Source organism: Salarias fasciatus, chromosome 7, assembly GCF_902148845.1.
Source record: "Salarias fasciatus chromosome 7, fSalaFa1.1, whole genome shotgun sequence".
Taxonomy (NCBI): domain Eukaryota; kingdom Metazoa; phylum Chordata; class Actinopteri; order Blenniiformes; family Blenniidae; genus Salarias; species Salarias fasciatus.
The window spans coordinates 27,757,504-27,783,525 of NC_043751.1; the positions used below are offsets into that span (position 1 = coordinate 27,757,504).

Here is a 26,022-nt window from a genome sequence, read left to right on the forward strand (position 1 = left end):
CAGAAGCGTCCTTCCAGCTTGATGCAGAGACGAGCATTTTAAGGGAAAAGGGAATTTCAAGCCGGACAACAGCAGAGTGGCCATACATTAGTATCAGCAGCCATGACAGATTACAGACTTCATGTCAGATTTGTAGTCACAATCATTTCCATGATAAAGCAAATATGAGAAAGAGACAAGTGAGGATAAAACTAAAATAACCAGGTTGAAAAAAAAGCTGCTTCTATTCCTCTCATCAAACAGTGTTGCATTTGTCCTTCCAATAATGTGATACTGAGCGTGGAGGAGCAAGAATGTAAACAAGTACATTCCGGTGTGGCCATGACACAACCCTTTCGTCTCTTATCAAACTCCAGTGATGTGTGTCTTTTTTCTTTTTGCTGTGGCACTGACAGACAGAAAGGGAGTATTAATATATATTTAAAATAAAAGTAAAAGCATTCATAAGCTGCATGGCACTAACGGAATGAAAGTGTCAGGCTCTCAATAAATGAGATGCATCTTAAAGTACACTCTACAGAATGAATTACTCAAACTACCCTGGTAAAAAAGTTAAATAAAGTTATACTCACAGCAAACGCATAGTTGTCTAGTCCATTGCTTTGCTTCTCTGGAGCCATGTCGGCGTCGCCTCACACTGCAGCTTCAGGTGATCGTCTACAGAGCCAGAGAACCAGGAGAAAACTGGAAAAAGCATTGATCAGAGGGGAGGGATGAAGAGGACCGGAGCGTTTGATAAGGAAGGCAGAGAGGTGGGAGTATTCCCGGGGTGGGGTGGACAGCGCTGAAAGAGAGAGAGAGAGAGAGAGAGAGAGAGAGAGAGAGAGAGAGAGAGAGAGAGAGAGAGAGAGAGAGAGAGAGAGAGAGAGAGAGAGAGAGAGAAACAGCAGAGTTCAGACATGAGACTGCAGCTCTTGTTGATAGAAATGAGCAGCTCATGTGAACCGAATTACACCAGTAACAGCAGCTGACCAACCAGAGTTCGGCAAGCAGGAAATACTCTGTTTCTCTCCCACTGAAACACTGGGAACCGGAGAAAGCATCAAAAGGTGTCATTTTCTGAGAGGCTTCTTGAACAGACCGTTACTGCCTCAGTCCACTGGGTTCTTGGTCTTCAGAATTATCCAACAGAAGTACAGTCTCCAGCTGGGGTGAAGTCTTCCTACGTCAAACTTTTCCCCCCTAATTTTAACACCAAATGTTTGTTTTAGAGGGAAAAATGCTTCATGACTATCACGTGTTGACATCAGAGAACAAAGGCTTTATTGATGGGAGACTTGTAAAAAGCCTGGAAAGGCTAATAAAGTGATTTTCCAGTTAACCGTATGGCTCTAGTTCACCCAGAATGATATTAGATTAAACGACGGTATTAGTCCAATTCAAGAGTTTGATAGTTGCCCACATCTCCTTGGTTAAGATGGTCAAATGAGGAGAGTTAACGCGTGAGAGGAGGCGGAGGAGGAGGAGGATGTTTCTTCTGCCACTGAATTCAAGAGTTTTCCTCATCTGAACTCTACAAACATCACAAATCCAGAGAAGGGGAAACAGTAACAATGGTTCGGGAATTTGACATCTGGATTCCTTCACCTTCTCCAAAATTCTATACTCATATTTTTAGATTTGAATTAATTATCTTTAAATATCTATTTCAACCATTCTTGTCTTGAATCCTTGTTCGGTTTTATTTTTGCCATTCTATTAATTTCCCAGTGAAGCAAATTCAATTGTACCAACCTGCATAAAAAGTGTAATATAAATAATTATTGATACAATGATCAACTTGTTTTTCATTTTAACCTCTGCAACTTTTTCTTAAATCAAACATAGCATAGACAGTTCATTTTCTTGTTTTAGAAAATTCTTTTTTTTTTTTTTTTTTTTTTTTTAAACGAAAAAAGCTTTTTATTATGTCTTCCATGAAGCATTGATTTGAAAATGTATGGGGAAATAAAACCTCTTTTGACTGTTGTGGGATTTTCAAATAGTAGGTTTTTTTACTTATTTTGCACCAAATAGAATAGTAAAAGGAAATTAGGCTCACATGAAGCTTGCAAATCAGGGAGAGCAGCAGCACCGGGACATCATGAGGTCCGCTCTGGCTGCATGTGACTTGTGCCTCTGGTCTATACGGACTCATCACATGTCAGGTAGCAAATCCTGGAACTGAAGACAGGGCGATTGTAAAAGAAAAACATTTCACAAGCCGTAAAAGGCAGAATCGTGAAAAATAAATTATAAATGAATTTAAAAAAGAATTAAATGTGACAGGATTTACATTTATTTGATTTTGACTGTGATTGACTGAACTGTGCAGAACGGTGAGACCTTGTTGTCATTCACGAATCCAAACACTGCAGCACTCACTAAATCACAGAGAATCATAGTAATTCAGTTTTGTGCAGAATAAAGAGGTTATCGTGTCAGTCGTTTCATGGTAAACACAAGTAAGTCGCAGAGACAGAGCAGGTTTTAAAATATTGGAAAGAAAGGACTATCGCTCAATGAAAATAGGCAAATGAGTTACATAGTCATGTACGATTTGAGACTACTGAAGTGAAATGCGGAGATTGTTTCTCAACTATTTTGAGGACCTAGAAAAAATTTGAAATGTATTTGAGGATTTCTACAAAAAGCTGAATTCAAAACCTTGGTCAGCAGATGAAGACACTTCGATCTGCCATCTATTGGCGAAATGTGAAATAAACCTCACTGCTGAAAGAGCAGAGGAAGAAATACAGGATGACTCAGTAGATTAAAGGCTAATAAATCACCTGGTAGAGATGGATTTCCCTCTGAAGGGGATCAAAAGTTTAAATGTACATATCCTTCAACTGGACTCTGGAAGAGGGAGGTGGCTGATTTATAAACCCTCCGACACTAGCTCCAGGATTAAGGCTGTCCAGATGAATATGGATCAACCAAGGTTTTCATACCGTTTTTCAATTTTTAGCCATCATGATACCTCAACACAAATTAATCTACTGGGGCAAAACCAGATCGAGGATCATTTGGAATGGCAGAAAAACGAAGAGGAGAATGTCCTTACCAAATCTGCAAGACCTCTCGCATGCTGGGGAGCGTCTGAGTATGAAGCAAGGTGGAAAGATGAGGAAATCGAAACCATGGATTTAAAAATTCCAATTTTCTTGAGTGTAAAAAAAAAAAAAAAAAAAAAAGCTGAAATGATGATGATAAAAAAAAGGACAATAGATCCAATAATAACATTTTCACTAAAAATGATTAATTACAAGAATGAGAGGAATTTGGATTATCAAAACAAGATTTCAGATATCTCCACATTTGAGATTACATTAAGAAAGACTACAACTGATTGTTAAACCAAATGGAATCATCCACACTGTAGCGCCTGAATGTAATCAGAGTAAATCTCAGCATTTTATAAAACTTAGAGGAGAATAAGGCTCAGAAGTTTACCTTAACAACAAATAGGAATCAGAGTTGAATATTGACATTCTGGATGATGATTGGTACAAAATGTGCATGACACAATGAACTATCACTCACTCACACACATGGAGGAAGTTTGCTTTGAAAACTTTTTCATATTTGGTATACCTCATTAATCGTATTTACAATAGGTTTTAATTTACAATAGCACCAGAAGATGTGTATGGTTCCCTGTTTGGGTCCCACACAGCCTCCTTAAAAAAAATACATATATTATTTATAGCAAGTAAAAAGGTAGGAACTCAGAACCAGCAGTGGAACAAAATCGAGATCATCCAGGATATTCATTCAATGGGAAAGATGACTTATCAAATAAACCCTTAAGGGTCATAGAATATATTTGGCAAGACGTGGAAGAAATGAACGCCTGCAGAGAACGTGACACTAGGAGCTAATTTAATGGACTGGGAAAGAAAACCACACATTCTGGAGATATCCTTCTGTATGTTGGTTTATGGTTAAAAATATATATGAATAAAAAAAAATGTAAAAGTTTTTAAAAAAAGTACCAGATTGAGTGGTGAATGACACCAGTTGATGCTTTGGCCATCCTGTCTTTAGCCGTCTTAATGGGATCCTCTTCAAAGCGTCCCGAGCATCCTAACCGAGGAGCAGTCTGGGCTCCTGGAGAGAGAGAGAGAGAGAGAGAGAGAGAGAGAGAGAGAGAGAGCTCTGTCCTCAGCTCCAAAAACAAAGAACTTAACATCTGAATTCTATGACGTTAAATTTAGTTGGAATGCTATAAGTTCAAAGTAGAAAAAAAAAAAAAAACAGCAAAAAAATAAACATCAAGACATCGTATGGCTGCTGGTAACTTCTGCTCCAGTCTGGAAGATTCAAATCTCCAGAGAACAAAACGACACCCTTTCCTTCTTTAGAGTTAATGTAAATCAGTGGTTATTTGCTGCGTTGCTCTTTAATCAAATTAAAATCTGAACTTCCAGAAATCATTTCTGGGATCAGGAGTACCCAGGATCCTGTTCAGTATTGAAGATAAGTATCTCATCTTTTTTCTAGAAGCAGGAGTTGTAACCTGACCTTGAAGGACTTTTGGGTTGGTTTGATGCCCTGAAAGAGAAGTCAGACAGTATATTAAAAAATGCTGCTTTATTGGTTCTCCTGTGAAAAGACAGACAGCAGTAATCAGTAAACAGATATAACAACATTCTCAGCCTACAAGAGAAGAAAACGTACCGAGTAACTTAAAGGACAAGTTCAGTTTAAACAGTTTTCACATTGTTTATAGAACGAAGTAGAACAATATACCTACCCAAAAGGGTTTTCTGAACCAATAGGCGGTTCGAGAGAAATTTAGATCCAAAGTCGAGCTGCAGACATCCGTATACTGTTAGCCAATGGGGCATGTGTGGCGCCGGCTCCCAAAACGGCTTTAATTGTCCTAAAACTCATTAGTTTCACCAATATTTCCTCATGATCCGCTCACACCACTCCTCCATGACAGCCCGGTGTCGCAAAATACATGCTGTTGCGGTTTTACAGATCTCTGAAGTGAATACGGTGATCCAGATGTAAACTGAAGTACATTCACCAAGAGACACAGTAGGTGGCGCTGTGCACCTAAGTTGTTGGTCACCACCCGCTCCAAAGAAGAAGAAGAAGATGTTTGCAGGTCAGAGATCTTCTTCTTTCTTCTATCTTCACTGATAAAAATGATTCAACCTTGGAGCTTCAAGCCATTATCTCAGACTGCATGTCATTCAGTGAGTAGACTTAGAGCAGCAGATTATTTCAGGGTGATTCTCTAAAGAACAACCAAAAACCCAAACAGAATTAGCTTAGAATTAATCAACCATATTGAAATGCAGAAGTCACCTGTTGTTTCACTGAATATTTTGCTCTCAATAAAAGCAAAAGATCTGAAATCTACTAATTTATTAGATTAGTAATAAAGTTACCTTGAAGGGATTGAAAATCAGTGACACAAGTCACAAGTTTGAGGACTGAAACATGACATTTCTTGCTTTGATTGGTCATTTTGGAGTTGTAGCACTCAGAATGAACACATTTCCAGAGCATAGAGTGAAAAACTGTTTTACCTGGTGTTTCGATGGGTGTTGAGACTCACTGGTGGGTTTTCCAGGGCTCAGTGAGCTGTGCTGGCCTTTCTCTGATGGAGACGGACATGTCCAGCTTCAGGATGTGGCTCTCAAAGACAAACTGAGATTCAGGAACTTCAGCAACAACGAACCAAGGAAGTTGCATGAGGACAATTCAGTGTGTTCAGGTGAAATGAGCCAATTAAGTCCTGCACAATAATTCACTGAAGCTTAATCTGCACAGAACAGGCGAAAAGTCTGATGTGATGTAGCACCAGTAGATGGAGACAAACCCATCAAGCAGGACTCACCACTGGTGTGTCAGAAGCCTCTGAGAGGTGAACCAAAGTGTGAGGGAGCACAGTGGGGCCACAGTGATAAAGAGATGAAGATTAGCTGCTCAATAAATCAGCTGATCATAAAGAGGAGCGGCAATTTAGATATCCTTTATCGTTGAATATTTTCCCAGCGCTAATGAAGCTACAGAAGCACAGGTATTTTTTTATGGGACTACTCCTTTGAAGCAGTATTTTTTTTCTCATGCTTGCACCAGTGAAGAAATTTAACCCTTTCAATAAAGTGTATGAAGTCTGATTTTGACGCCGTCACACCTTAAAGTAAACACATCTTGAGTCAGTCACGGAGGGAAACTTTGACGAGGGGAGATTTCCTAGAAGGACGGTGCTTCTGTTTGCTCCTCCCTCGTCTGAACCATGTGATGCAGGTCATACAGAGGCTGACATGAATGAGAGGCTGGACACATAGCCTCACCTGGAACAGATGGCAATAAAGATCCCACAGAGGAGAAGTCAGTCAGAGGAGAGCTTTCTCGCCCTGTTAGCCCTTCATGACAGAACGCTGGCGGGTTTGGAATATTAAGAAATAAAATCTACATTTTGAGGCTTATATGGAATGATGGCAGAGGACAAACACCTGAGGACAGCAGAAGACATTGAAAAGGAATTCTCTGTGGATGTTGAGAGGGAATCTCAGCCGCCAGTTAGAATATCTCATTCCATTGAGGAGATTCTCAGACGGCCATCATGTGTCAGAAAAGAGAGCGGAGTTCATCACAGCCGTTCTGTCATCAAAGAAAACAGCCAACTCTCAAACCATCATCCACGTTCAGGTATGTTTTCTAATTCTCATGCCACATGCAAATACAAAGATGGACACAAATGCATTTATGTTCCCTCTATCAACAGAAACTTCGCAGATTCAGATACTTGAGGAGTCTTCAAAAGCCACCACAGTCTTCAAGAGTGAGTCTCAAAGAGGAGGAACCGGCCGAGCTCGCTGGTGTTCAGAACATCCTGACGATCAAAATGACGGTGATTTGTTTGCAGGTCAGAGAAAAAAGAGGCAGACCCGGGTGACTTTCACACCGCGGCAGGTGCAGGAGCTGGAGAAGGTCTTCCAGCAGACCCACTACCCAGACGTCCTCACCAGAGACCAGCTGGCGTCTCGTCTGCTCCTCACCGAGGGACGGATCCAGGTGGGACATGTCGGGCTTCGTTTCAGGCCTTTGTGGTTGGTTCCATCAAATACAGTCATCAAGTGTATCTTTAAATCTGAAAAACTGAAACTGAACAAATTTAGAAACCGATTCATCGGATACTTACAGCTTCACTGATTTACTGGATTCTTATGGAACCACAACTGTCTTCAAGATATGGATGAATAATGGAATTTGAAAAATGTGGCCCAAGAAGCTTCAGACCACGAGATCCTTAAGAGAACAACAGAAAAGGTCTTTGGAGGAATACTCCCTTGAAGCATTACCTCCTAAAGTATCATTAATAAGATCAGACAAGATTACAATGTTCACTAGAGATTGATTTTTAAAAACTAAAAGAAGTTAATTGAGCTAAAACAGCAATCTTGCAATTATGAGTCAACGTATGATCAACCATGTTTAGCTTTCACTCAAAGATATTATAGTTGCTGGACCGATTAGAATTTATTCTTACTTTTTTAAAGCTACCTGCTCTTTAAATTTAGTGTACATTACCTCCTGAAGACCACATTGTGATATATATATGTATTATAAAGAAAGAATTATGCAATGTGTAATTATTCATATGTTACACAAGCAGAAATAAAAACGGATAAAACAACAGAAACATTCCGGTCCAAAGTAGCAGTGGCTCTCTTCTATTAAACGCTTGAACACACATTAAAACATATTTGTCTTTTGTAATTTGGTCTTTTTTTAATGTTACTTGCTTTAGCTTGACGAGATTTTAATTTATTATGCGGTTTGCTCAAGATGAGTGATAAGAAATAAGGTCTTTCTCTATATTCTGTAAAAAAAGAAAAGAAAAGAAAAGAACCATGTGACTATATGTATCTTGTTTGTTTTTTCAGATTTGGTTTCAAAACCGCAGAGCCAAGTGGAGAAAGACCGAAACGATGAAGGACATTGAGCTGATGACGAGACAGCGCCTGCATGCATCCGGTTACGGCCTTTATCCGAACGAGGTAAAACCGCTCCTGGTTCATTGTCTCAAATAATACTGATGAGAACAGTTTACACAGTTTGACGATGAAACATTGCATTTTGAATCTGGACCATCTGTCGGCCCTCACAGAAGCCTCTGCTGCGCCCCGTCTGCTGGCTGCCATACTACCTGCCCAAACCTCTTCAGTCCAGTCTGTATTTCCCATCAGCCCCGTCCCTGCTGACCAACACGCATCCCTCACACCAAAGGACTCTGTATTTTGACATGAGAGAAACCGTGCGGTAGCGCCTTCAGATCCATTCTTTTTAAAGTAACTATGGTGCAACAGATCATCGCCGGGTTTCGTCTCAAACTTGTACTATTTGTAATCTGTAAATAAAATCAGTTAATTATTTATTCTATGGAAAATGTGCCTTGTTGTTTGTTGATTTGTCGAAATGAGATTACTTTTTACCGATGGGATATTTTTATTTCCTAAATCTGACAATTTAACACATTCATTTGAAATTCGATGTAAGTAAAGATTTTATCCAAGTCAGAGACTTTTAACGTGTGCAGAGAGAGTCGGTTTTAGCTTTTGAAGCAAGAGGAAAAATCCGACCTTCTCTGCTATTTTTACCAATTTATTTTTGAGGAGGAAATGATAAAACAAATGAGTGGAAGGTGACACTATGAATAACTGAAGGTACATTTTAGCATATCTTTTTGTAACAGTGTTGTAACTGCATCAAAGGTTTGACCAGATAATTTTAAATTCTCTCAATTACAATATTTTTTTTTTTTAATATTGATAGCATTAGCAGGTCTTGGATTTACCTAGAACAGAATAGAATGTGGTTGAACAGATCTTGTGAAGAGCTCTGCTTTATACTCCAGTGCAGTGATATTGTGCAGGAGAGCATTTCGTTTTTATTTTTTCATGACACCACACTTCCTTGTCTGAGATAAGATATATTGTCACAATGAACTGTTTGACTTTCTGGCAACCTTTCCTTATCTTAATTCGGGCTTGTAAACCGAGGTTAATGTCAGGTCAGCTGAGAAATTCAGAGAACTTGTTGAATCACATCAAAGGGAGAGAACCCGCTGTGCCTTCCTCGCTATATTTAGGCTGCGGAGATACGTGCAAAAAATGATGCCTTGGATTTTTTAAAAAGCAGAAAGATTTCAGTGCATGTTAATGGTTCACTTATGTTTGTCTACTAAGTCAATAACACATAAATTAAACTGATTCTTCGTCATAGTGGTAAAGTCGATTAATTTTCCTCTCTAAAATGGGAAACATTTAAATGCATTTGTGGGATGAGCTGTGGAGCTGGACATTTACCAAAATCTCCCCTGCCAATACCAAACAGCTTCTCTTTGCTGTTGCTACTGACTCTTGTTTTTTGCTTCTTCGACCCCTCCGCTGCTCACAAACAGGTGTCTCAAAGTGAAGACATATCAGGGTGAAATTGTGCAACCAGTCATTCATCACGTATTTACTCAGTCTGAGACCAAACTCTGTTCTCTGTGATAACATGGCTGCTCAGAACGCCACAGATTGAGGTTTATTAGAGACTACACCCAGAGTCAGGCACAACCTCAATGTGGGAAAAAGCTTCAGCAGAACCTTGCTGGCTGACTGATGACAAACGCCGCTGAAAGAAGAGTGTGAAAACGGCTTCCAACCACCGTGAGGAGGAGCCGCCAGCCTGCTGTTCACCGCTGAAACTTTGTTTCCTTAAATTCATTCCCATCATTTCTTGCTTCCTCTTAATTTAATTGGTACATTTTTCCTGAGTGTGTGTGAGTGTATGTATGGGGGTCCCATTACAAGAACGCCCCGTCACATCTTGCATTAAAGCCATTCACACCTTCTTTTCACAGATAAATCACTAATTCTCGGAAAGATAATAGAGCACTACCTTGACTATCAATCTAATAACTGACACAACAGCGCCATAACTGATTACACTGAACCAGACTGAGTCGAGTTAAACTTTTCACCCCTCTCGTATCTTTTTTATTGCGAGTGTTTGCAGTAAGATAAACTGCACTTCTGGTTGTATAGGTGGTGTTACACAAAAAATGTGGTCAAGAACAACTGAATGGCCTTGAACAGGCTTTTATAACTGTAATACTCCCGTTTTATCATAATGAGTGTGATTGTGGACTGGATAGGACAGTAAACTGTGTTTAATGCACACAAAGTTTGGTTTACTCCAGGTTAATGTGCTCTGGATGTTAGATGTGGAAATGCTGAAAACTGCTCCTGTAAATGCTTCAAAAGGACGAGACAGACTCTGCAAAGCACTCAAATAGAGCTGTTGTAAATGTCTTTTCTTAGAATGTGTGCTTACCATTTGGCCTTTTATCACATTTTATTATTTTATGTGCTCTCTTTCTCGCTTTCATTCAGGTTTTCTGGTGAAGCATTGCCCATAAACCTCACCAGCGCTCTCACTTCAAAAGACCAACACTCGTTGTTTTTCATATAATTCATTAACTTCACTGGTTTGTGAAGACAGAAAGGAATCTACACATTATGTAGGGTTCTCCTCGTGATGTTATACTGACAGATAATGTTGGGTTTTTTTTTTTTGAGATCTTATAACAATGTGAATTCCTGAAGACATACAAGAAGGTTCAGTTTTTAAATTTCATCTGAATCACAAAAACTACCAGAGGATCAAATTCTGAAAAATGTTTGTTTACCAAAGCAGTCATAAAATGGTTGTCTGGGTGGGTTGGTGGACAGTTATTGGGACCACAACCCCCTCTAAACGTTTGTTTTTGCATTGAAGGTAGGACAGTTTCATTAGGTCAAAGGCTAAGAAGGCGGACTTCAGATGTTTGAATTCACTGGCATGGCTCAGTCTGTGGCCCAGTTTCATCTTGAGTGTGTGTGACTGGTGAAATAGTGCCACGATAACCTCTAGATTTTAAAAAAATAATGTTTCTTTGTGGAATAAACTATGCCTTTAAAAAGTCTATATTTTTCCAAATCTGAACAATTACAACCAAAAATTTACAATTTTCTTAGCAGACGCTTCTGTCCAAAGCAACATACAACAGTGGGGGCAATTCAGGGTTCAGTGTCTTCCCCAAGGACACTTCGACATGCAGACAGTGGGAGACAGGAATCAAACTCACAACCTCCAGATTGTGGGACAACTGCTCTACCCACAGAACCGCCGCCACTGCTATCTCAATATAAAGCCAATTTAAGTGATGCTAAATATCCAAAATAAACATCTCGGTAACACTTTACTTGAAGCCCCTCTTTATAACACATTATAAGTAGTTATAAACACTAATACATGATCACAATGCTTTATAACTCACTATACAGCAGTATACAGCATAGGATTAAGGTTAGGGTTAGGGTTAGGGTTAGGTCCTGGCATTGTGATCATCTATGAATGTTTATAACTATAGCTACACATGTTATAATGGCATTATAATGCTTTATGAATGTATTTATAATGTGTTATGCAGGGGGGCTTCAAGTAAAGTGTTACCAACATCTCTAACTATTGCATATTGCAGCCTTTTGCATGCATATTTTTACAAACTCACACAGACAGCATGGCTGTGAGGTTAAGGTTAGGTTTCAGAAAGCAAAAATGCACTTCTTTTGCATTTTCATTTCAGAAAAGTTGTGCAGTTACACAGCAACATGTTTAAAACGATGTCTGTTTTGAAATGCTGAAGAGTGTTTTCATGCCACATCTCTCCTGGGTGCTGTTTTATTTTGTGATGAAGCCACACACACATGCAAGCAGGAACAATCCGCTATAAACATTGGCAATGACATGTGAATTGACAAACAACGAAGTTGAATTGTTGTTACTCATTGTTATTGAAACCACACACGTACAAGTACACAGAGCACAACACACTATAGACATGAACAGACGCCATAGTTGGACTGTTGTGGGGTGACTGAGTGACTCAACTATTAAACCTTCAGTCCCAGGAGAAAACGGACTGGGAGTCACGACACTCTGGAGGCTACCAGTGTTGCTATTGTCCATGTACTCATGCAAGTGCAGAAGAACTATTTCCTAAAGCTGTGCTGTGCATGCCAAGAGCCTTCTCAGAAAGTTGGATTACCACAGAAGTGGAGTCATGGTGTTTTCAAAAAGTTAAACCTGGGGAGCTGTTTTCAAAAAGTTGCATTTTAGTGACTTTATGCCCCATTATCATGGTCAGAAACACCCAAAACACAATCAAAGTTTTTCGTTGTCATGTAAATGAGTCCTCAGTATTGCGTTTATGTTCGCTACTCTTAAAAACAACCTTAAGTCCTCGAAAAAAAAAATGCAATGCTCTCTTTTCAATTTTCAGTTTCCTTGGTGGGTCCGTGGGCCGGATTGTAGCCTCTTGTGGGCTGGCTTTGGCCCGCGGGCCTTATGTTTATCACCTTATGTTTGAGAACGCTGACTTGAGGTCAGAAAGCCTGGGTGCAGTTCCAGCGGGTGTCCGCCAGGGGGCGCCCTCGCTACTAATGAATAAGCAGAAACGGCGCTGTGTTGCTGAGTGTGTCCAGAAAGCCTCGCCGAGCAGACTTTAAACCGTCAACCTGCACCTGTCGTGCGTGTCTGCTGACATTTATGAGTCCGGAGCGGCGCACAAAGAGGAACCGGGATGTTCTAAAGCTACTTTGAGGCCTCAGCTCCCGCCGCTGCCTCCGGAGCGGAGGGCGGAGACCGAGGAGCCGTCCGCCTCCCAGCCTGGCTCTGCCTCCGTCCGGGGAGGAGAGAGGCGGAGGGGAGGACCGCAGACCCGCCGTGGTGGTGGTGGTGGAGGAGGAGGAGGAGGAGGAGGTGGAGGTGGAGGGGGAGGACGTGAACACAGACCCAGCCAGAGAGGGGCGATGGCCGCCGGCAGAGGATGCGGAGAATCGGCGGATGAGTGCCGGGCCGAGGTGGAGCGGCTGACGCTGGAGCTGGCCGAGGCGAACCGGGAGAAGATCCGGGCTGCGGAGTGCGGGCTGGTGGTCCTGGAGGAGAACCAGGCGCTGAAGCTCAAGTATGTGGAGCTGGAGACCGAGCAGGAGACCCTCCGGAAGGAGCTGGAGCAGCTACAGGAGGTGAGGGGGAACACACACTCTCTCACACACACACGCACTGCGGACAGGTGCGCTGGATCATCTGCATCCACCCTGTGTCTCAAACCTCAAAGAGCCATCAGGGTTCAGAATCACTTCAATTCACAGCAACCGAAAGTCCTCCAACTGCAGGGTGTGTGTGATGCACTGTGCATGAGTAAGTTGTCATTTCAGTGATGCATATGTGATGTTTAGGATTCTGCAGGAAAACAATGAGAGTCCAGAAGAATGCATTGTTTTAAGGTTCCTGCCCTGCAGAGGAAAGTCGTTCTGTCAGGAAACCACAGGCGGAAATCACAGGGAGGACAGTGAATACAAACCCCAACCCCCTTTTGAAAGAAGAGACAAGTGTCCTTCTCAATATATCATTCAGGTACTAAATTATTTTGGTGGCAGTGGATTGGAGAGAGAACGTGGAGAGAGTATTCTGGGATATCCTGTGTCCAGAGTTTTCATGTTTTCCTCCCGTTCTCCAAAAACATGCATTTGGATCATGCAATCTCAAAGATGAATGGATGTTTGATTTTAAACTATATAATCATAAGAGCTGGAAGCATCTGTGTGTACACAGAAAAAGAGTGCCAAACATAAGGCCTGTGGACCAAAACCAGCCCGCAAGAGGCTCCAATCTGACCCAGTGAGCCACCAAGCACATGGCGAAAATCTCAAAGAACCCATTGTTTTCTAAAGAGTAATGAACACAACCCAAGACATCTGCCTCATTGCAATCAAACTAGCACATCTCAAAGTCGTGTTGTCGGGGTGGATTTGTAAATACATGCATAATGAAACAGTTATAGAACTTTATTCTTTACATTTCACTGTATTGTGCAGATGTCATTAAAATTGGCTTTATGCTGATATTATAGTCATTTTAAGTAGAAATATAAAAATTTTCATCACCTCCTCTGGACCACAACAAAGAAGAACTTTAAATTTCAAATTTAAAGGTTATTATAGCATTATTTTACCATTCTGACCCACTCAAGATGAAATTGATCTCTATATGGCCCCCTGAATTCAAATGATTTTGACACTCCTGCTCTAAAACTATACAGATCAAGTCTCCAACAGCCGAGTGAAAATTAGGCAAAGCTGTTCAGTGTTTGTTTTATCCTTCCCTTGTTGGGAAAGGTTCACCAGTTTGCTGAGTCTCTTGATACATATAATATGCAAAGACACACTCACTAACATTATTTCACTACAACCACAATCTTTAAATAACATACAACGATGCTGTGTGTTTAAAGCACACTTAAAAGTTCTTCGAATGCAGCCACATACTCCTGAGCACTGTCTGAACACAGGCCTTGGCTCTATCATCCTGTGCTGAGGGATGCTTGAATAATGAATGCAGGGCGTGCTTATACATCCACTCATTAATGCACACATGTAGCAACAAGAGGAGGATGCTGACGGAGCCTCGCAGCTCAAGGTCGCTTTTGGAGCCGCTGGAGCCCAGAGGCCAGGCGGAGGCGCAGCTGAAGGCTGGTTTACGGGGGGGTTCACAATTTTAGCTGACAACTTGTGAAACCTATTCTTTATTTATAAGGTGCCATCCTTAATCATAGAAAATGAGAGGGTAGGAGAAGCAAGGAAGTCAAAATTTTATCAGATGCTCTGTAGATAATATTGCTGGTCCTACTGAAGTGTTTTCATTTATTTTAACAGCTCAATACTGTACAACCTTTATTGATCCTTGTCATACTAAATGGACAACACAGGACCAGTGAAGATCTAACTATCTGGCATAAGTGCTCAAAAAAAAAACGAGTCACACTATTTTCGGTGTGTGAGTCATGTTGGAAATGCTCCATCTGTGGGTCTTTTCTTGTACAGTTGACTCACTAAATATAGCAAAATAAAAAAATCATGATGAGATGGCATCCCAAGCTGGTACAGTATTTCAGGCAGCACTCAACAGCTTACATTATGCATGGCTGGTTATATATTTACACTCTTGTTCTCCTGCCCTTTCATTCCACTGCTTAGCGGAACATTATGTTTTAACTCGCGTGCAGAATCTGAATGATCAGAGCGCAAAAAAAAAACAAGTTTAAGCTGAAGAGACAGCCTAATACGGCCAGCAGCACAGCTCTGTCCGACTGATAACTCACTCCTATGGATTATCGGATCACGTCTGATGTGGGAGATGATGTCTGAGGACGTGATAAGACGGAGACGAGAAAGGAGCAGTGAGACGCTGGCTGTGTGGACGAGGAGAGCAGAGGGGAAAGGATGGGAAACGCTAATAACAAGCAACAGTCAGTGAGAGCTCTGCCAAGAAAGCTTTTTTTTTTCACTTTTATATCAGAAAGCCTCCCTTTGATATGAAGCCATCAGAAAACTGGGATGAAATTGCAATTACAAGAAAACCCAAGCCCATAATAGTATTTAGACATGACGATCTGGAGGAGATAGATATCACATTAAAGAGCGTCAGATAGCAAGGCTCTCGAAGTGTAATCTCATGCCAATGTACACATTACAAAAGACTGACTGACTGAATGGATTATGTTCCCGTGCACTGTGCATTCATGCTGAGGGGAAAAAAGTGAGAATATTTGGAACTGCAGATGCATTAAACAGGGGGAAAAAAAACACTCACTGATGTGACTTCAAATGAGAAGAAAAATAGCATTGTTCTTGGGAAGAACAACTCTCAAAGCTCAACATTATCATCACATTCTAAAGTATTAATGACACTCCGTTAAATTATCCCATATCGTCTGTTAACCAAATATCATGCAGCCCGTGTAAAATTTATTTACACACAAGTGCTTCACATGCCATCCTCCAATGATGATTAATGGAATGAAGGCTTTAACTTTTCCAGTTTCCAGGCCGTCATTGTTATTGTTGATCTACTCATGCATGTATGGAAGAGCTATATTTACTGAGGCCAAGGTGCACATGCACAGTAGAAGCGTTTCAGAAAAGCTGTGTTTTCCTCTGTTTACATGGAGTTGGAGTTGTACTGTTCTCAAAAAGTTGTGTTTTCACTGGCTTTGAGCACTGTTGTCATGTAAACAGACAAAAACCTCAGTTGTTTTACAGTAGCAGGAAGGTGTGCAGCGTGACTGACGGCTTTGAGGTAATGGTATCAATTTCACCCTAAGGTGTCAGAAGTAAAAGCCAAACAAATAAACTACTTTACTGACGTGTTTTTTCCATTCTGCAACCCTAAAAACCGCCCCAGAAAATCATACCCTTGGTATCAGTACTTCATCCTTTAGATTGCTTTACAAATGACTGCATGATCACAGAGAAAGAAACAGTATTTTTTTCCCCCAGATGTAGCTGGCTACATTTTTAAAACTGGAAAATCGTGACTGCTGTCAGCTTATTGACAATCCAGCAATAATTCATAAATGTTCACGGCCGTAGATCAGTGCAGACGAGCTAACATTTTCCTCATCTACATCTGTGAGCTGTTTCTGTCTCTGTCCTTTGTCTTCACTCGAATAACTGTCTTCGTCTCTGCACCCTCGCCTGACGGGGAAACATTTTGAATACGTGATGTTACTTCTGTGAGGCCAATACACACACGCACACACACACACACACACACACACACACCCTCTGGTTCCTATCTGACTGTCCTACACGTCTGTGCTCATGAGAACGGATGAGACCGAGTCCAAACCTGCCACCACAATAACATCACTGCTGCTCTGTCTGTACTCGGAGGTGTTTTTATAGAAGGGCAGGAGGCGGCAGATGGAAACTGGAATTGCTTCTGCGACCGAATGGATTCTCCGTTGACTCCTTTAGTGAAAGAAGAGTGAAAATTCAATAAGAAATTGCACCATCCCTCTTTGTTGTGTGAGAGTAAATTAGATTTAGTATTTCATTCAGTGAGATGAACTGATGACCTGTAAGCTGCATCTCACCCACTGTAAGCTGGATCCCGTCCCCCATGACCCTGTGCTGGATGGAGCAGATTGGAGATGGATGATTGGAGGAATGAAGTTCATCCATTCAGATACTGTAGTTTCTACAGTCACTACATGCACAGCAAAGCGGAGCTGTGATTGAAGCTGGACTAAGCTGTTCAGTTGTACCGTTGCCTTTGTCCCTGTGCACCTGCATGTCGGTGTAACGGATACATTCTTCTGCAGCCACAAGCTCTAAGTTTGTCAGTTTTGGGCCGTTTCGGAATCATTCTGCGATGTTACGTCACATAAATATAATAAAGTGAAGCGGCAGGATGTGCGTCGCTGTAGACTTCCAAGAACAAACTCCACCAGGTTTTGTTTGCAGTCAGCAGACTTCTTCTGTTTGGACTCTTGTTTACTTTCTTACTTGCTGTGTGGTTTCCAGTATATGCTTGATATTCGATCAGTCATCTGTGTTTGTTCATCAGACTTTAAAATGTTGATGACAGTCTAGCTACCGTGCATACATTTACATTAAAAGTCAAATTTTAGCAATCATTATCCTTTTTTTCAGGCCTGTAAAAACAGTATCGACCTCTGTGGTCGTTTTAAGTTTAGCTTTCATACATACAGGTGTGGATACTGTATGTAGCCTCAGCGACCGTGATTGCAGGTGTATTGATGTACAGGCCAGCTATATTTGCCTGTCCTGTGTCTGCACATATGTCCTATTTGCTGTGGGACTTTGCTTCATGTCCAAATTTCGGCTGATTGAGAGAAAATGACAAGAACACAGCTTGTAAACACACATCACCAAATAAACAGATACAAATTTATGCATGACAGCGTGACTCAGCTGCTGTAACACAAGGCTAACCTGGCCTTCCTAGAGAAAACCTTCTGAATCTTTATCTGTTTATATTTATTGAAAGCCACAACAGAATGATAACAGACGGTCACAGTGACACGAGACCAACAGCCTTCAGGCTAATACGGCACATAAAAGCTGTCTTAAGGATCCTACAGTATTTTGTTGAAGCAGTCATCACATAAGGGTTTTTTTTTTTTAATAAGTTGTTTTTCTTCAGAAGCATCTGCATGGATTTCTTTGCTGTTTGCTGGGCCCAAACAGGAAGAAGATGCTCCAGGCATGTTTTGGTGCTGAAAGCACAAAGTGTTTTCTTCTTGCCCCGTCCCGCCCTCTCCTCTGCGATGAATTCCCTCTTTGCCTCTCTGTCTCCCTCCTCATCCTCCTCTCTGCCTCACGGTCCAATCACACTCTCATTCCTTGGATCGCCGCGTGTCTCAGTGTGTGTGTGTGTGTGTGTACTGCAAGTCTCTGGATAGATGCCGGAGTGGTGACGGCGGCACGACTACCCAGTGCTTCTGGCTTGTTAGTGCTGTCTCCGGGCAGATCATCCTTGGATTGGCCACATTGAGGTGCCATTGCTGCAGAGCAGCCCTATGGTCTGAGAAGTGTGTTTATGTAACTTTCTAGTGATTTTCTTTCATCACGTTGCCAACAACACTGGAATTCGTCCTCAAGACGTCGTGGTACAGACGCTGGAGTTGCCTCCTCTGTCATTTGACTTTTACCTGAGGACCATCCTGTTCCTTCTGTTTGGATTGTAGCCAGTCATCTCCAGAGATGTGTGGAGATGAACTTAGTCTTTTTCAGCCACTGTAGTGTCTGAGCTCATCTCGTGGTTCTTTGGAACAACAGACCTTCAGAAGAATTGGCATTTGTGATAGGCTGGGAGCAAGTAGTTCACAGGTCAGTTCTGTTCCGAAGGCTTTAGGCTGAGGAAAATGCCAGCTGAGATCTGCGTCAGACTTCACATTTAATACCAAAAAGAGGGAAGATTCAGTCATGTTTCATCATGTCAGCATGATCTTTTTCTCTAACAGAAAGTCATGCCAACAGTTTGTACAATGCATAATTTTTGTCTGCAAGGCCTTTGCAAAAGGAAAAGTTGAAGATGGTGTTGAGTTTGAGTTCCCTGCAGTGGGAGTCTGCTGGTCTTCATGTTTTTTTCATGAGTGATCTTTCATGGAGATCTTGTGATTCCTGGAACAGGAGCAGTGACTTCCTGGATGCATCCAATGAATCTGAATAAAAGTAATGAGTTTTATTTTGAATTTAGTTTAAAGCTCCAGTTCAAAAGTGTCCCGAGTTTGATTCTAGTTGAACACTTCACTCGTCAAATTGTCAATAATCAGTTACTGAGATAAAACATGTCAAGTGTAAGTGTACAGAACCTAAATACAGATGGAAGAAAAACTACATATTCATTCTAAAACTGCATTAATATGAATGTCAAAAATGAATCAAATGAGCAACAAAGAACATTTGCAGGGATTTTAAAAAGAACAGAGTTATATTGGAATCTGGACAACAAGCTGGAACAAACCAACAGACTCAGATCTAAGCTGAGTTCATGCAATTGTGAATTTGGAGATTTACCATTTGGGAAAATCCCATGACAGAGCAACAAGACAGCAGACAGGAGAGGAAAGGTAGTGGACACACACCAGCTGCCGCAAAAACTGGACTAGTTCAAATCGATATATAACATTGATTATTATAATACCAACATGCACAGGATGCAGACAGTACATACAGAGGCTGACTGAATTAGGTACATTATGTTTTCATGCGCTTTTGTGATCAAGTTCTGCAGATTGAAAATGAGAACTTGAAATATAAAAGACACATCTAATGATTGATTTTCAAGAAATGGATGATTGAGTCATCTCAAAATAGATTTGATTTTAATGTATTGCCAACCAGGATTTTTCACCTCGGCCTCAGGACAGGAAAAAAACAGTAAAACAAAATCCTGCTTCAAAAAGGCTGCTGACACATGATGGAAAACCTATGTGGAAACTAAAGGAAGAACTGGGACTATAGAAAGAACTACAGATACATTTGTGAAACTTGTGACGGGACATGCTGTTCCTCCTGAACCTTCAGTGTCCTGCGGCACAGAGCCCAACAGTGTTAATGTATCAGTGATGAAACATCACCTTTTAGGAGGTGATTAACATTTCACTCTGCAGCTGGATGAGAAAAGTTGCTGACACGACTCCAGAGCATCAGAGTTAAGCAGAAGACTCGACCCTCCTCTGTGCGTCGGGCTAATTATTATTCAGAAAGTCAGACCGTTGGGGATTCACAGAAATCTAATTACTAATTAACATTTCTCCACTTATCTAAAACTCTCGGTGTGTTTGGAACAGTTGAAGAAGAGAGAGCAGCTGCGGTTGTAAATTTATCTGTCTTTTCAGGAGAGAAAGGATAATTTTTGCCCCCTCTCCTTTGTTTTTTCTCCTTTTACATTAGGAGGGTCGTAAACATGGATGGAAGGGCTGAATCGGTGCTTCCTGAGATGGCGTTATTCCCCTCCTTCAACTACCCTCACCCCAACATGCCCCCTCCTCATCTCCTGTTACCCCCTGCCCCCCTCCCCCTCCCACAATCCCCTACGGTCCCTCCCGGAGTGAAGGTGGAATTATGCATCGATTTCTGCTTTGTGTGTCGAAAACGTGTGGAGTCTGAACCGTGATGCTGGGTGGATGTTGGTCAAACACACCTGATGCCCCCCCACCACCACCCCCTCCCCCACCCCCACCTCCCCATCTATCACATCCTGTTATCAGATTGATCAGCTGTCGAATCAGTCACGTACGGAGCTGCTATCAACGCGAGGCGCCGTGGAAACAGCTACTCATCTTCATTTCAGTCACATTTAAGTTTTCATGTGCTGCGCTGCTGTTTTCAGGAAGGGGAGGTCTGTTGATGTGATGGTCCAATAAATCATGGCTGACCTCTGACCTCAGCAACAGGAACATGGATGCTGTTGAGCATGTAGATAAGGACCTGTCTGCCCTTGTGTTCAGGATTTTATGTGGAGGGAGGTTTTTGGGTGAGCACCTAAAGGGAAGGTCGCCTCTTTGTGTTTGAGTCAGAACATTTTTAGTGCGTGCGTGCGTGTGTGTGTGTGTGTGTGTGTGTGTGTGTGTGTGTGTGTGTGTGTGTGTGTGTGTGTGTGTGTGTGTGTGTGTGTGTGTGGCTTCTGTCTCTCTAGCGATGTTGTGATTGTGTCTGCAGGCTGTAGGGGCAGCGATGGCCGACCCAGGCCCATCTGCCGAGTGTCTTTGTTGTTTCAGGTTTTTATGGCCGTGTTGACCTAATGGAGAGGAAGTGCGGCCGTCAGCAGAACGCCGCGCAGGATACAGCATCATTTACTTCACTTGTTTTCAATCTGACCTATATTTTCTTTTGTCCTTGGCTTTTTTGAAATCTCACGATCTTCACATGAAGGGAAAATAGCTGGGATGAATCTGCAGAGACCGTCTAGGATTGTATAAACTCTGTGGTGGGTTTTTTTTTTCTTCTTTTTCCTTTTTTTTATTTTTTTTTTTTAGAAAGCCTCCTTTTTGCTGCAGTGAAATATAGTAAGAAGGAACAGGACTCCCCTGCCTGCAGGCTGCTGTATTGATTAGTCGTCTACTTTAGCTGTGTCGGCTGCAAACTCTGAAAGCAAAGCGGAAAATCAGCCTGTCCTTGCACGAAAAAAACTTTTGCATTCATATGCTACATGTATTCCTTGTTTGTATGATGACTTTTAAATGCATTCCTATTATTTGATTTTGTCAAATCAGATCTGAAAACATCACTGACTCCAGTGATTTTTTTTTTTTTTTTTTGGGTCTAGACAGAGCAATTTAGTTTCTTCTCCTGCAGAGTCGTGTTCACTTCTTATCTTCTTGGACTGCCCGGGAAAAGGAAGTCTCCTATCTCGGTGACCAGAGGCCATTATGTCCAGCACAGTGAGCTCGGGAGCGAGCATGATCCCGCCTGTCGTCTCCCTCGTCACCATCACACACACACACGCGCACACACACACAGGCATGTGGGAGCACAAAACACGCACTCACGATTGGCGTGTGACACACAGAACAGGGTCAGAGATCTGTCTGTTGGAGGGGTTATCGGGTTAGACACATAAATCATCTCCTAGTTAACCTGTTTAATTACTGCACTCCCCATCGCAGCACTTTCTGTTTGAAAGTAGGTCATGAAAATGAAGGAGCAGAGACTAAAGACATTCAGTGGGTCTGTTAAGGTTTTACTTTTTAAAAAGAAGTCTTATGAAAGACGAAATTGGAGTATCTGGAACAAATTTGACCGAAGTGCCACACACGTTTGTTGATTCATTAGTTTTAAGTGTTTATTATTTATTTTCTATATTCACTGAATTGTTGCTAATTTTGATCTTTGATTTTCATATAATATGTGAACTATGGACCTATAGCAGATCCCAGTAAGCCATATAAAATGTTACATCATTGTATTATCCTTATAGTTATTATCCTTATATCACTTATCCCTCCAATGACCTTTATTCCCGCCCTTTGTCATTACCTATATTGCAGTTCTCTATTGTGTGTTTTCACATCACTCTTTTTATGATCTGTTTTTTTTTTACCTTTTTTAATCTGTGATAAAGTTAATAAAAATACCAAGTACATAAATGACACATAAAGGCAAATCCGCTGTTTATTTTATCAGTGTAACGGCTCAGTTTTAAAATCCTTGCATCTACAGCCAATTTATAGTCTGTAAATAATGTCAACAGTTTTGAACTGTGTTAGGAAGCTGGAACACCGTCAGAAAACCCACTAATGCAGAGGGAGAACATGCAAAACAAATGTAGAAAGGCTCAGAATCGAACAGGAAATATTCTTCCTGTGATATAGAAGACAACATGTCCAAAAAGCAAAAAGGGGCCAAGAATAGTAATTTTGAGATAAAGTAAAGAACTTCAGGTGTTCGACTGTATGGCTTTGTTTACACGACAACGTTTCAAGTAAAAATGCATTTCTCTCACTGTCCCTTGCTGATGTTGTGTCTCTATTAACCTGCTTCTACAGCAGCCTGAAAGGATTCGGGCGGTTCTGCGGCGCTGCTGCGGAGGCTCTGATGTGGCTGCACTAAAGCTCTGAGTCACCCAGAGGCCCCGTGTGTCAATACCAGCGGGGTCGGGGTGGCTCGCTGGCCTCTCCATTGTACTCTGTGTTTGTCTGGCGTCATCGGCGGGAGACCCACTGCGGAGAACGGAGACTGTTTTATCGGAGGGATCTGCTCTGTCTCTCTCCCTCGTGCCTCTGGCGGACCGTCTGGGTGTGTCTACTGGCACTAATGCAGAATATCAATCAGCCCGAGCATCTCCAGACACCCTGTGTGTCTTTTTATTCCTCCACACTATCTCCGCGAGCCTCGGCTCATTTCTCCTGCTCCCTTCAATTTTTTAAGTGTTGTTTTTATTGATTTACCTTTTTTTTTCTTTTTTTTTTCTTAATCTTCCTTCTTCCACCATGTGGCTAAAGAAGACATAAAGAGCTGTGGGAGGGAGGGAGGGAGGGAGGGAGGGAGGTGAAGTGTAGCGCCAAGAAGACAGAGTGGGTCGATCCCACATTACGGCTGTAATTCTTCTTCACTGTGAAAACTCACCCATCAGCACCGTGGAGACTCAGCCCTGAGGGCTCATGATGGAAATGCTCCTTTGTTCCATTCTGGACCAAATATGATGAGAAAGCACCTAAAAAAAAAAATTGGAAAAAATTTATGAAGTATTGAGAGTGTGCACAAGACCAAAGAGAACATGCAAACTCCACACAGAGAAGGCTGCCGTTTGCCACTAAGGTTGAATCAGGACTGACGACTACATTTAAGGTTCTTAAAAATATTTTTAACCATTAATAGCTACTCCAATGGAGTCCCAGAACACACAAGAACTAATTACATCATTATTTGTTTGTTACAGGTGAAGATTGATTGATAGTTCAATTATCTCTCTGGATGTTTTATACAATTAATTGACAGGTTCATTAACCTCAACTTGGTTTTTGACTCAGATTCATTATGATTAAAGAACAAGCCAGTGGATGCATATATTTATATTTTTCTACATTTTCGAGATATTTTTTTATGTTATTTAGTTAAATCTTTCTTTCCAGCTGTTCCATTTTCATGGCTATTCCTGTTGTAAAGCCTCTGCTCCTCTTTCACTTTGTTTTTTTTTTTTTATCTATTACATCAGCCTGCTGGCTCTGGCGCTCTATTCAAGTGAACGGCAGGAGTCGGACGTGAATGCCAGTGAAGTGGATGTCTGAGTGTGCCTGTAGCCGTGTGTATTTTTGAACATGAATTAGTGTGGTAGAACGGCTGGAAGGTTGAGCCGTGTGTTTTTGTGCTTGGCTAGCTCATGATCTCCTGCAGGGCACATTACCAAGCAAAGAGAGTGACACAGTTGCAGCTGGTACAGTCTGTGCAGTTTGCTCGTGCATCAGTGGCTCTCACTGGCTACAGCTTCTTATTTAATGTCACAAATTCCTGTTTGTTCACCTTGCAGAGAAATCATTTGCCTTAAAAGCATTTGCATTAACAATTAACTATCCCCTGTTTAAAAATACTTTGGTTTGAGCTCAGATTGAGCCGAAATGATCGTAAAAACCTACTCATTTGGGATCTGGGAGACAAATCTTCCTCACAGCTGCATCTTCACCAGTTCACTGTCCGCTCAGCACGGCACAGACTGAGCACACAAAAGTGATAGGCATTCTGGGAAATAATCCAAACACCTTTCTTATCGCCAGCAGTCTTGCGCCAAGTTGAATCACTTGAACAAGCAGCCTCTTTTGAACCAAACACAGTGTGTCCGCTGGCAGACCTCTCAGCGTCACCCAGCATGTCTTCTGCACATTGAGTCAGCGAGCGAGCGGCAGATGTGACACCACTGTGGATTTCCTGCAAATCGCAGGGATTTTCCACTCTGAAGTGGCATTAAAGCCTTTTTTCTGCTATTATTTTTTATTATAATGCCAAAGTGTCGGCATAATAGCATATTGTTATCGGAGGGATAATAGGCTTCGGAGCACTAAAAGCCAGTTCAGGAAGAAGCACCAGAAAAGAGGGCAAATCCTCCCGTTCTGCTATCCATAAAGCACTCATGTCATGCTACCTCACTGTTTATGTGGACAGTAATTCATGAATAGAGGAACGACTGAGGTCCCAGTGAGGGAAATTAAACTAAAGGACTTAAATGGTGCAGTGGAGCATGCCTGGCCACTCAGTGGCAGAATAATAAAGTAAACACGTCCCTGCTGATTCAGTGGAGGAGGTCTGGTGGCCCAGAGCACATTAACGCACACAAAGGAACATTAGCACTGTGAAATTTTCATTTTAGATGTGTGTGTGTGTGTATGCATTGACATATTGAAAATACAGTTTGGGGTGAATTTTCAGAATGTGGTCACTTTAGGCATGCAACTATTTTAATAATCACTCGATCAATTTTCCGATTAATCAAACAATAAAAAAATAAAAACAAACATATCTGTAATTTCTCTCTCTGTACTTATTTGCTGTCAGTCCAGATTTTCTACGTTTGAATAAAGGAAAAGATTGCTCCTTGAATATTCTGTTAATATGCTCACTGGTTGCTGAGGAGAAATCATTGATTAATCACGTGACAGCAGTTTGATTGTCGGCTCTTTCAGAGTGATTACACACAATTTAATCGGTAACATCAGGCTGCTGGTTTGGGAGACTTGATTTTGGACAGATTATGATGCTTCAAACCTGCAGGGCATCAAGTGCGTCTCGCGCTCCGCTCGTGTGGCGCGCACCGCGCACGCTCCGGACCGTGCGCCCTGCCGAGCCGAAGGTAAAAGTTTTGGACGACCATGAAGGCAGTTCTTCAGACCAGTGTCTTCACGCAGGTTGTCAGAAAATTAAAGAATTAATTTCTTACCACCCACGTGGTTAAGTTAACATTATAAGCCCTGCTTAGGAGGATTAGACTAGAAGAAAAAAGTGTCTTCGCGGTCTGCGCGCACACATACACACACACACACACAGTCATTAGCATTAGACAGCAGTGTTACGTTTCCTCACTTTAAAATGGAAAAACGTCGGATATTTTCGTGGCTCCAGCTCCCTCCGCCTCGCTGTGTTGACTGACTCTGCAGGTGTGTGTTTTTAACACAGCATTCAT

General features: G+C 41.7%; 1 protein-coding gene across 5 annotated transcripts in view; it reads left to right on the forward strand.

Moving 5' to 3' along the window:
• The first annotated feature begins 12,822 nt into the window (after positions 1-12,822).
• Positions 12,823-26,022, forward strand: part of bicd1a (bicaudal D homolog 1a) — a 29,433-nt gene continuing 16,233 nt past the window's right edge. For all 5 annotated transcript variants that reach the window (XM_030096432.1, XM_030096433.1, XM_030096435.1 and 2 more), the window contains exon 1: positions 12,823-13,064. In XM_030096432.1, coding sequence (XP_029952292.1) covers positions 12,849-13,064 — 216 coding nt within the window. In that variant the 5' untranslated portion in view covers positions 12,823-12,848. The remainder of the gene's footprint in view (positions 13,065-26,022) is intronic.